The sequence below is a fragment of the Nerophis lumbriciformis genome, linkage group LG04 (genome assembly GCF_033978685.3).
Source record: "Nerophis lumbriciformis linkage group LG04, RoL_Nlum_v2.1, whole genome shotgun sequence".
NCBI lineage: Eukaryota > Metazoa > Chordata > Actinopteri > Syngnathiformes > Syngnathidae > Nerophis > Nerophis lumbriciformis.
This window is the reverse complement of record NC_084551.2, coordinates 10,831,744-10,844,616: the sequence shown is the minus strand read 5'-3', so window position 1 is coordinate 10,844,616 and position 12,873 is coordinate 10,831,744. Positions and strand designations below refer to the sequence as shown.

At 40.5% G+C, this 12,873-nt stretch overlaps 1 protein-coding gene across 1 annotated transcript in view; it reads right to left on the bottom strand.

The window, feature by feature from the left end:
• LOC133594091 (regulator of G-protein signaling 22) overlaps positions 1-12,873 on the bottom strand; it is a 70,736-nt gene that overhangs the window by 41,792 nt on the left and 16,071 nt on the right. Inside the window, exons 14-19 of the mRNA XM_072912919.1 lie at positions 12,576-12,736; positions 10,252-10,414; positions 6,208-6,372; positions 3,789-3,830; positions 3,156-3,314; positions 72-251 (exon numbers count right to left, since the gene is read on the bottom strand). Coding sequence (XP_072769020.1) covers positions 72-251; positions 3,156-3,314; positions 3,789-3,830; positions 6,208-6,372; positions 10,252-10,414; positions 12,576-12,736 — 870 coding nt within the window. The remainder of the gene's footprint in view (positions 1-71; positions 252-3,155; positions 3,315-3,788; positions 3,831-6,207; positions 6,373-10,251; positions 10,415-12,575; positions 12,737-12,873) is intronic.

Below are 12,873 nucleotides of genomic sequence, written 5' to 3'. Positions count from 1 at the left end.
TCCGACACTGGCTTTTAGCCGATATCTGATATCAATATGGAATCGGAACACTCGTAGTAGTGACACAGCACCTGAGCATCTCTGAAGATGTAAGGGCCCAGCCGGTGGCGTTTGTCCAGAATGTGCTGCGCTTGTTCCTGAGAGATGTCTATCTGCAGGGCTGGAGGTGTGTAAGAGTTGATGAAGCAGTCGATGATTGTGGAAATCTTTTGTTGGATTATGGCCTGTGCGCTGTGAGAATGACAAAGGTCCTGCAGGGAGGAACACAAACTGGTGGAGGTTCGAGCTTTTTGGACACTTCTGTATGTATTGTAAGTAGGGCTGGGCCAGGGGGTCGGCAACCCAAAATGTTGAAAGAGCCATATTGGACCAAAAATACAAAAAAAAAAATCTGTCTGGAGCCGCAAAAAATTAAAAGCCATATTACATACAGATAGTGTGTCATGAGAAATAAATTGAATTAAGAGGACTTAAAGGAAACTAAATGACCTCAAATATACCTACAAATGAGGCATTATGATGCAATATGTACATATAGCTAGCCTAAATAGCATGTTAGCATCGATTAGCTTGCAGTCATGCAGTGACCAAATATGTCTGATTAGCACTCCAACAAGTCAATAACATCAACAAAACGCACCTTTCATGCACAACCTTAAAAGTTTGGTGGACAAAATGAGACAGAAAAAGAAGTGGCATAAAACACATCCTAGAAAGTCGGAGAAAGTTATACATGTAAACAAACTACGGTGGGTTCAAGGACCGCCAAAATTATTAGGACAAAACGGCGCTCGCCAAATACTCGAATCAGTGAAGCATGTTTAATATAAACAGTGTGCTTTATAACAATTAGGGAAGTTTGTGTCATGTTTGTCCTCCTACAGAAACCATATTAAAACAAAAAATAGATTTTTTTTCTCCTCATCTTTTTCCATTTTTCATACATTTCTGAAAAAGCTCCAGAGAGCCACTAGGGCGGCGCTAAAGAGCCGCATGCGGCGCTAAAGAGCCGCATGCGGCTCTAGAGCCGCGGGTTGCCGACCCCTGGGCCGGGCGATATACTCGATATATCGCGGTTTGTCTCCGTGCGATATAGAAAATGACTATCGTGATATTCGAGTACCAGTATACGTTCTCACGCAGTTGCTTTTAGCTGCGGGCATTACACTGCATGCAGGCATGTGATTTTTCCGTCTAAAGTCGGAATTCCGTCTTTTTTAATCTCGGGGGGAAAAAAAATTATCTCCCGTTTTTCCGGGTTTTTTTCCGACCCTAAATCAAGATTCGAGACGTAGTTTATATTACGCCGTAGTTGATTGGTCGATATGTTCCTTGTGACCAATCAGGACATCTGTTATGAATGATGACGTTAATAACGTCATCATTCATAATGGTTATTACCGCCATTTTCCATATGTAAACGATGTCGGTTCTCGAGAGAAAGGACGCTTTACGAGTAAAAAGAAATTGATAAACATGTCAAAAATAAGTTTCGATGGGACTGAATGGAAAGGGAAATCACTGATACTGTTGGGAAGAAGGAAGTTACGACTTTGTTCGGTGATTTTATTCGGAAAATCGATCGTCCCGGAAAGGTTTTGTGCACGTGGTGTCATGATAATATTGACTATGGATCACGAGGTTTCAAGGCTTTGGAAGTACATGCAAAACGCCAAAAACATATGAAACAAATTGAAGCAAGGTATGTTCTATTAATGATGTTTTCATGTCTTTAAACACTAAAAATTTGTCCCCCAGACCCCCGGAAATTTTTTCAGTCTTTTTCATTGTGTTCAAATCACATGCCTGTGCATGCATTTCCCACTCTTTCTTGTCTCTCCTTCTCACAGAGACGTAAACCAAGCGCACCTTCTTACACACGTCACGTGTGCAACGTCACACGCTCCCGCGGAGCAGAGAGGTAGCGACATGGTAAGGTTCGCTGTGATGCAAACGGTGAGGTGCGAGTAATACGAGAGAGAAAAGATGCGAATCTGGTAACAAATGGAGGAAGAATTAATTCCCAAGAAAAACAGCACGGGATCCATCGTCCGGCGGTGGTTTGGCTTCAAGCGGGAATATGTTCAACATTTATGCGGCAAAAGCGTTGCTACAAAAAGTAGCAGCACTGCTTATGTAGAATCATTTGAAAAGTCACCCGCTAGAGAATGAGGAGTGCTTGAAACTCCGCATGTCAACATCCCCGGCCGGTGCCACACCAACAAAATGCCGAAGCAACCATTTCCACATCAACACCGTATGAAAAAAAAAAGGTCAACAACAGAAGGAGATAACATTCGCAGGAACCTATTATGCAGCTCATTTTTTATTTGACAGTTATTGAAATATCTTGTGTGACATCATGCACAAAAGTGCACTTTATTTGTTTATAACTATTGTAGTGGCGTTCTGTACAAAAAGTGCACTTTAATTTAGTGTTGTTTTGGTATGTCATATTGGTGACATCATTCACAAAAGTGCACTCATAGCTTGTTTTAAAATGTCTCTGACAATCTTGCACTTTCTGTTTTGGAAATGACATGAATGTTTGTGCCACTGCTTAATAAATACAGTTTTGGTAAATTGACTTAGTTGTGATTTCCCTCTCTGCATGAAAGTTTAAAATGAGCATATATTAATGAATATGAACAATAATATTTTAAAGTAGACACATAGAATCATCATACTGCTGTGATTATATGCATCAAGTGTTAATTCAAGGCTAAGGCAAAATATTGAGATATATACCGTGTATCGTGACATGGCCTAAAAATATCGAGATATTAATAAAAGGCCATATCGCCCAGCCCTAATTTTCAGGACAACAAAAGCATGAGAGAGGAACCTCAATCTATATTCTGTTCAGAATATGGACTTTTGTCGAGGCTGTAACCAATTATTCATGTTTAAAATGTTATTACATAAATGTAAAATGTGCATTTTTGGTTTCAAACTTCAGGGGTACCTGGTACAATATATGTTTGTCGAGGCTGGAACCCATTATTCATGTTTACATTGTTAATTATGGAGAAATTTGCTTCATTATACAAACTTTTCTCTTAGTGAACCCTGTTCAAGAACCAATCAAATAAATGGAGGTCACTTTTGGGACAATTGAGCGTAACGAGTGCGCTGCTGGCGTGTTGTTTTTGTACCTTGTACCTCTGCACCTCCAGCCAAAAGCGCACGTCATTCTCCAGGAAGTCGCCCTTGACAGCCACAAAGTGCTGGAACTGCAAAGAGGAGGCAGGGCTGAGGAGAAGCTGTCGGAATAGAAGGATCTCCTTGGAGGAACTCATCCACAAGCCCTGAGTCTGTAAGAAAAGTGGGAAGCTTTAAAGATGTGGAAGTGTCCCCCCCGATGAAAACAACAACAGCAACAATGCAGAGCGAGCGATGAGCTCACACAAAAGTGAAATCATGACACTCCTTAGAGAAGCTGCTCTCTGCCAGCGATGACATCATGAACCTAAAGATGAAAGTGACGATGGTGTATGGAAATCACGCTGCTTCCAAATGTTCATGTTTTATATCTGCGTCGTGCTGCCGAGCAGCAGGGAGGACAACAGAGCTGCATGAGAACACTCTGAAGACCATTCAAGCCAGTTTAGTTACGCTGATGCTTTAATCGTATTTATCCTGGATCCCATTTGGGAAAATTAACCACAGGGCCAAAATGAAGTTTGACAAAGCCAGTAGTTGGAGCCAAGTGGTGAAGTAAATCACACATGTTTGCAAGCCAAAAAAAGAAACGTCTCTCCATTCCAACACTGTGGGCGTCAATTTACCTTCCACGCTTCTTTTCTTGTCTTGCGTTCTTCAGAGCTGGGCTGTGACACACACGCACACATCAATATATTAGTATTATAAAGAAACAAATACATCTTCTCAACACTGCACTCCTTTAGGATCGTTTACACCCTTCCCCTCGTCTCCTGTAATCCTGCATAATAATGCTGAGCTAACACTTCTCCTTGGTACCTAATGACACGACTCATGTTAGCCAAACTGTCAACGTGATAACATAATGAGGCAGTGCAGCGGAATATTTGGTTTACGTGTCGCCACCTGATGAGGCAACCTGAGAGACACCAAGAGCAGCCTAGTGGTCTCTCCCTCAGCAGCCATGTGTTAGTATAATGACTTGATGGTTGTTCAGTGATATTTATGGCCTTAAAACAAACTAGAACACATTGACGCATTTAAAGTCAATAATGGACCTTAGCTTTCACATGGCATTGATAATATACAATGCAAATTATTTGCCTTTTGCCAAGATTTAAAATTGTATTTCTAGAAATTTCGCTAGTTTTAAGAGATTTTTACTTATTTTTAGTCATTGATTTTAAATCTTGTCTTTAAGTCTTGTTCACGAGTGGGGGAAGAGTGGATCGTGAGATCGACAGGCGGATCGGTGCGGCGTCTTCAGTAATGCGGACACTGTATCGATCCGTTGTAGTGAAGAAGGAGCTGAGCCGGAAGGCAAAGCTCTCGATTTACCGGTCGATCTACGTTCCCATCCTCACCTATGGTCATGAGCTTTGGGTCATGACCGAAAGGACAAGATCACGGGTACAAGCGGCCGAAATGAGTTTCCTCCGCCGAGTGGCGGGGCTCTCCCTTAGAGATAGGGTGAGAAGCTCTGTCATTCGGGGGGAGCTCAAAGTAAAGCCGCTGCTCCTCCACATCGAGAGGAGCCAGATGAGGTGGTTCGGGCATCTGGTCAGGATGCCACCCGAACGCCTCCCTAGGAAGGTGTTTCGGGCACGTCCGACCGGTAGGAGGCCACGGGGAAGACCCAGGACACGCTGGGAAGACTATCTCTCCCGGCTGGCCTGGGAACGCCTCGGGATCCCCCGGGAGGAGCTGGACGAAGTGGCTGGGGAGAGGGAAGTCTGGGCTTCCCTGCTTAAGCTGCTGCCCCCGCGACCCGACCTCGGATAAGCGGAAGAAGATGGATGGATGGATGGATGGATGGATTTTAAATCATAATCTTAATTTTAGCAAGAATAAATAGCATCTTTTTAAATTGATAAAATAACTGTTCAAATAAGATATTCTGGTTTTCCCCACAAACTAAATCTTGTTCAAATATTGCAAGTTGAATAATGCTTATTTTCAGAATAAAATACTTATTTCTATCTTAAAAGTCCTGCTAATTTCTAGATATACAAATCTTAACTTAAGATGTTTGATCAAGTACAATTAACTAGCTGCATGGACTCATAATGTCACTAGTTTTTAGTATTTTGTTCCTATTATTTGTATATTTAGTCAGCTCTTTTTTACAGCGTACATAATTAGTTATTAATATCTAGCTTATCAGAAAGAAGTTAGTGTTTACATTCGGTCAAACAAAGACACGTGTTATAACTACTGATTATGAAGCATGTTATTGTTATATGATTAGGGTGTCCATGGGCAAAATTGGATTTTACTTTTATTTTTTATTTATTGAATGTCATAAAATATGTATGAACAATTAAATATGAATGTGTATTTATTCATATTTTTCATCATATATACACACAGTACATTTTTCATTCATTATATATTTTTAGTTTTTTTAAAGATCCAATAACGAATACAATTAGTAAAATTATTTTACTAAAATATTCAATTTAATGAATTGTTACTTGCTGATTAAATCGACCTTTTTAAATAAACCAACAAAGATAATAGAAAGAGAAAAAAATACATTCAGTATTAGTGATAAAATCAAGTTTTAGTAAGTTATATTTCTGTAGCGGTAATACAATTAATAATAATGACAATATGAATGAAATATAGATCAGTATTAGAAATTTCAAGTATACGTGAGCCCACCATCTCTTCTTAAATCATAAAATAATGAGTATGATATGGTGTACAATTAGGTTATGATTTTGTGTATACGTATGCATAAAGAGCATGTGGAGATGGGAAGTCTTTTTTGTATTGTATTTTCGCTCTTTTTTCAACACATGACATTCATTGTGGTTATTGTTTATTTACTTTGAAATTGTTAATATGCTCTTTGGGGAAAAAGAAGCAAAGTTGAAGGACAAGAAATGTAAATTTGTAAAACCATTGCAATAAAGTAAAAAAAAAAAAAAAAAAGTACATTTAAGCTTGAACTTTTTCACAAAATAATAGTAGTTCTTGATTTATAGAATTGTTATGACCGGGATTAGGCCTAGTATAAGGAAGACAAATATGAAAGTTTACCTTTGGTTTGTGTTTCTGTCGTTCTATAAACTCAGCTGTGGCCAGAAACTGAGGCAGCCACGTTTTCTCAATGTGACTCCTGATGATATCCTGGATCTTCACAGTAACTTGCTTTGAGAGACACTCACGCTTCAGACGCTCCTGTCCACCTGCCAGGCGTAACACCTAAACACACACAGAATATAGACGAGCAACGTCACATGCTTGAAGGCGAAGGAGTGTGTGTGCAAACCACATGAGGGAACAGAACAAATTGGATAAAACATTCTCTCTTTGAGAAACCAAACACCTGTCATTTCCTGACTCATAGTATTCTTTCCCACAAAGCCTTTCGTTTCATTCCCCTTGTCTTTGCTTTCTGTCCTAAACTGCATTTATCGGTCTCTTTTATGATGGAAAAAAAAAAGTTTTTCAAAGTAGAACTTAAGGTAAATTTTTCAAATTAATATTTCACACACTCAAAACAAATGCAAATATCTAATAGTGTAAGACATGTGTAACTTATTTTGTTATTACATCAAGAAAAGTGTGAGACACACTTGTGTAGAAATGTTCTCATTATTCCTGTGACTGAATGTGATGACCAAAGCAGTAAGATGACAACCAGCACTTAAGCCTGGGTCTATCATAAAGAAACAATATAGACTGTAATTGTACAGGGTGATCCTAATATAAAGTCTGGATATGCACCTATCATATGCATACATTATTTAAAAATACATAGGAAAGGTTTAATTTAATTCATAATTAAATAACTAATGCATTTATTATCCATCCATCTTCTTCCACTTATCCGAGGTTGGGTCTTGGGGGCAGCAGCCTAAGCAGAGAAAGCCCAGACTTCCCTCTCCCCTGTCACTTTGTCCAGTTCCTCCCGGGGGGACCCCGAGGCGTTCCCAGACCAGTTGGGAGACGTAGTCCCCCCCATTGTGTCCTGGGTCTTCCTCGTGGCCTCCTGCTGGTCAGACGTGCCCGAAACACCTCCCCAGGGAGGCGTTCGGGGGGCATCCTGTCCAGATGCCTGAACCACCTCATCTGGCTCCTCTCGATGTGGAGGAGCAGCGACTTCACTTTACTCACCTTATCTCTAAGGGAGAGCCCCCGATGGAGGAAACTCATTTCGGCCGCTTGTACCTGTGATCTTGTCCTTTCGGTCATAACCCAAAGCTCATGACCATACGTAAGGATAGGAACGTAGATTGACCGGTAAATTGAGAGCTCTGCCGTCTGGCTCAGCTCTTTTTTTTACCATAATGGATCGATACAGGGTGCGTATCACTGCAGACGCCGCCCCAATCCACTTGTCAATCTCACAATCCACTCTTTCCTCACTCGTGAACAAGACCCTGAGGTATTTGAACTTCTCCACTTAGCCTAATACTGTATCTCCTCCCCAACACAGAGATGGCACTTTACCCTTTTCCGGGGGAGAAACATGGACTCTGATTAAGTTGGAGGTGCTGATTCTCATCCCAGTCGCTTCACACTCTGCTACAAACGGATCCAGTGAGAGTTTAAGATCCTGAAGCCAGCAGGACCCCACAACGCCCTGATTGCCCCTAAAAATTCTGTCATAAAAGTTGTTAACAGAATCAGTGACAAATGGCAGCCCTGGCCCTGTTCAACCCTCACTGAGAACGGGTCCGACTTACAATGCAGACCACGCTCTGGCCCCGATCATACAGGGAACGGACCGGCACCATCGGGACCTACCAAGGGACACATAGCACATGTAGACTGGTTGGGCAAACTCCCATGAACCCTCGAGGATCCTGCCGAGAGTATAGAGCTGGTCTACAGTTCCACGACCAGGGACGAAAACCACACTGCTCCTCCTGAATCCGAGGTTCGACCATCCAGCGTAGTCTCCTCTCTAGTACACCTGAGGCTGAGGAGTGTAATCCCACGATAGTTGGAACACACCCTTCGGTTCCCATTCTTAAAAAGAGGAACCACCACCCCGGTCTGCCACTCCAGAGGCACTGTCCTCGATGTCCACGCAATGTTGCAAAGTCTTATCAACCAACACTGCCTCGCAGCATCCCGAGCCTTAAGGAACTCTGGGCGGATCTCATCCACCCCCAGGGCCCTACCACCAAGGAACTTTTTAATTATCCCTGCAACCTCATCCCCAGAAATAGGAGAGTCCACCACAGATTCCCGAGGCACTGCTTCCTCAATCAAACTTACACATGTAGGTTTGATTGAGGAGGGCTTCAAAGTATTACCCTCCACCGATCCACAACATCCCTAGTCGAGGTCAGCAACACACCATCGCCACCGTACACGGTGTTGGCAGTACACTGCTTCCTCCTGAGGTGGCGGATGGTGGTCCAGAATCGCTTTAAAGCTGTCCGGAAGTCATTTTCCATGGCTTCCCCGAACTCCTCCCATGTCAGAGTTTTTGCCCTTGTGACCGCCAAAGCTGCACACCGCTCGGCCTGTCGGTAGGATGACTCCTTCAGCTTGACGACATCCTTCACCGCAGGTTCTGGGATTGTTGCCACGGCAGGCTCCAAACACCTTGTGGCCACAGCTCCTATCGGCCACCTCGACAAGAGAGGAATGGAACATGGTCCACTCGGACTCAATGTCCAGCGCCTCCCTTGTGACATGTTCAAAGTTATTCCAGAGGTGGGAATTAAAACTCTCTTTGACGCGAGACTATGATAGACATTCCCAGCAGACCCTCACAATGCGTTTGGGCCTGCCAAGTCTGAACGGCATCCTCCCCCCATCATTGGCGCCAACTGGTGATCGGTGGAAAGCTCCGCATCTCTCTTCAATATGGTGTTCGTTATGGATAATCTCTGACGAGCACAAAAGTCCAATAACAAAACACCACTCTGGTTTAGATCTGGACGGCTGTTTCTTCCAATCACGCCTCTCCAGGTTTCACTGTTGTTGCCAATGTGAGCGTTGAAGTACCCCATCAGAACAAAGGAATCACCTGGGGTAGTACGCTCCAGTATTCCCTCTAGACTAGGGACTCCAAAGAAGGCGGGTACTCTGAACTGCTGTTTGGTGAGTAAGCACAAACAGTCAGGACTCAGGACTCGTCCCCCCCACCGGGAGGCGGAAGAAAGCTATAACCTCTCGCCTACTGGGTTAAACTCCAACGTACAGGCTTGAGCTGTGAGGCAACTAGTACAAGCATATCTTGTAAACTTTAAAATGATTTGAGCATACAACACAATATTCCAAAATTGCTTTTACTATCAAAAAATATAGTTTAATATCTGCTTGTCACCCAGACCTATGATTATAAAGCAAGTTATCCATCAAATGCAGAAATTATATTATAGGCGATTATACATTTATATGTAATCATTGTTACAACTGATTATATATATATATATATATATATATATATATATATATATATATATATATATATATATATATATAATATATATATATATATATATATATATAAATAAGCTATAACTGTGATGTCTCCCAATAAAAAAAAACAGTTTGAAACACCTACTTTATTTAAATATTAAATGTAAGAGGTTTGTTTAGCTCGTTAATACAATATACATAATGTATGATAGAAGTGTTCCAAAGTGTCCAATCCCTTCATCTTGTCTTACAAAGGGTTCCCCCTGCAGTTTTACTGCAATGTAGAAATCTAACTTTAGACTACAGATTGTGTCCTAGTAGGTCTGCTCTCGTCTTGTGGATTCCAACCACAAACCTCTCCCTCCCCTCATTGTAATTCTAAGCATGTTTTTTATTGTCTGATCCCTCAGTGACACTCTGTCCAAGCTGTCAGCAGCAAGTCTAACGAATAGCAGAAGAGAAAAGTGGAACATTGCATTAGAGCCACAGAGGGCGCCGTTTATTAGATGTGATATGAAAGCCTCAGTGGGAGCTTGCACTCTAAATCTGGATTGTCATGTCATGGGCACTATGTCACTGCCCGTGTCTTTCTTTCCCACGAACTTGACAATAATTCAAACGATACCATCTATTTCACTGTCACTAAACAAGAACACACTGTGTTTAAAAAAAAAAAAAAAAAATGTTTATTTTACTTACATTATTTTGCTGCTCTGTTGTGGCGGGACTGTGGGTACTAAAAAAGTACTTCTTGTTGAGATATTTGTTGGCAATGTGCAAAGATCGTCCCTCTTTCACTGCTTTGTTCCTCTGAGGGGTCCTCCTGTACTGCTCCAGGTCCAGCCAGCATTCCAAGTGGATACTGACAACAAACATTGCAACAGGGCACTTTCATTCCACACACACACTCAACACATGTAAAACATCAGAACAAAACCAAGGTAATTTATAGGACATTTTAAGTGCTAAAGTTGAAAAAAAAAATATTATATATAAATAAATAGTACAGTACAATAAAAATCAATATACAATTGTATTTTTAAATGAGCCTTTATAGTGCACCTACTTAAACACAGTACTTGAGACTTGTACATTTGAACCTCAATTCTTGTCATTGCAGTACTATAGCAATGAAACCTTATAAACTTAAGAGAAGTCAGTATACAGCTTGAATAGCAGTATACATTTACTATCTACCGAAAATTAAACATGGATGCATCAACATGCATTTTTAGAGGTGTACCGATCCAATATTTAATATCGGTCAAATATCATCATAAAAACAAATATCGGACGATATTGTCTTGGAAGTAAAATCTCTGTTGAAAGCGTCTTTACAAGCAGTCCTGCAGCGCGTTCATTTACTTGCACAAAGTTGGACGGCCAGTTAATATCTAAATGTCCTCCAATGAGTATTAGTTTGATTTTTTTTTTAGTGAAGTGATTTACAAAAGGTAAACATGTGATAAATATCGTTTTAGAAGATCTGAAGGGGGAATTGTCGGAGGCAGATATTTACATATATCCGAATTTAAGTTGTACTTCTTTCATTTCTTAGTCATATTTGAAAACAGCTCGTGTTTTCCATTTATTCTCTTGATGCTCTGTCAGCAAGTATACTATGTGTGTAAACCTTGAGTTCTTTGGAATGTGTTTAGACTAGCATTTGTTTGGTCTACAGAGATGGGAGGAGAGAGAGGGTGGTGGGATCAGGAAGACAGACCATTTTTGGGAGGCGCGATAGAATGTTCTAGGGTTGGACTGGTCTCAATCAAAATGTATATTGGCAAAGCTTTGAGAATATACAACAAAATACCTATTCTGTCTCTGGTGGTTTTTCAACTCAGCTTTAAGTGTCGGAAAGAACTTGGGAGCGAATTGTGACTTGAATTCCCTGGGAGGAACAACTGGTCCAAAACGCAACATAGGTTATAGGCTACAAGGAGCTAGCAGCTACACAGCAGCTAAGCACACCATAGCACACAAGCTAGTCATACGTAATCTTTGTCCTTAATTGAACAATATTGCAGTCTAAAACAGCACATTTGCCAATATAAACACGTATCGAATAACAATAGTTGCATATTACTTACACATACAAAGTCTCCAAGGCAGAAGTGTATTAAAAAAGTATCCAGTAACAAACATGTCTGTATGATTCAACTTACTGCGTCATGATCCTAAATTAATGAAATATTGTGACCACTAAGTGTCACCAAAAACAAATTCACACCCCACTTGAAAAGCACACATTTGTCATAAGGTTTTTGTTTTTAATACCTACTGTTGTACTGAATAATTTCATCTCATCAAACCTTTAATAACGAAACAATAACAATTTGTACTTTTATGTCATAAGGTTAGTGTATTTAATATCTCCATTCTCTGTTTGATTAATTTCACTTGATCAAAAATTTTCTATGATTGCACTCTGCAACATATTACAAGTATGTACAATGATTCCTTAAATTATATTGATATATTTTATGCACTCATTTTTATTAGGGATGAAAAAATATACATATTTAAAGACAAATGTGTGTTTTATTAGTTACTATGCATACCGCCACCTAACAGGTAGCACAAATTCTATTTTCGAGTCTTCTTCTATTGCTGCTTTATTGGGTCGCGTACGCCTTGCTGTTGCCCCTGCAGAGCAAAGGAAGTACTGCATAAAGGAGGACATCTCTCGCGAGACCAAAAGGAAGTAAATATGGGGTCATTGATTAGGGTCACATTTATATTATATGTGTATAATAAATTATATAAATAGAAAACATTGAAATAATTGATCAGACAGTACATTTATTCACAATTATTAATTGCTTATTGGCTGATTTGTCATACGACTAATATCTCAGTGAGCAATGCCAGATCAATATGCTTTCATGATCATTAAAAGGCTAAAGTAATCACATAAAATTTTGCCAAGAGAAGAAAATAAAGGTTAGAGAGCAGGACCATAGTTGATGCTAAATAATGGAAACCAGTCTAATATGACAACAGTGTGTTATATAACTCACCTGACATCGTTATCCTGGAGAAAGGACATAAAGTGCCTAATCTCATGGCAGTGGCGAAACAAGGAGCCTAAACGGTAACCTTGGTACTGTCGAGGTACGTTGGACCAAGAGTCCAGGGCCCGGTTGCCCGAAGGTGAAGTATTAGACGGCAATGTCATTACCTGTTTACAAGACACATAGTCAAAAATATGTGGTGTTTTTTCCTTAATTTGTTTTCATCTTCACTTGAAGGTGCAGCAACCAGAAAATCGTTCATGTTTTTAGCGCTAATGTTACAGTTTAGTGCGCAGTGCTAGGT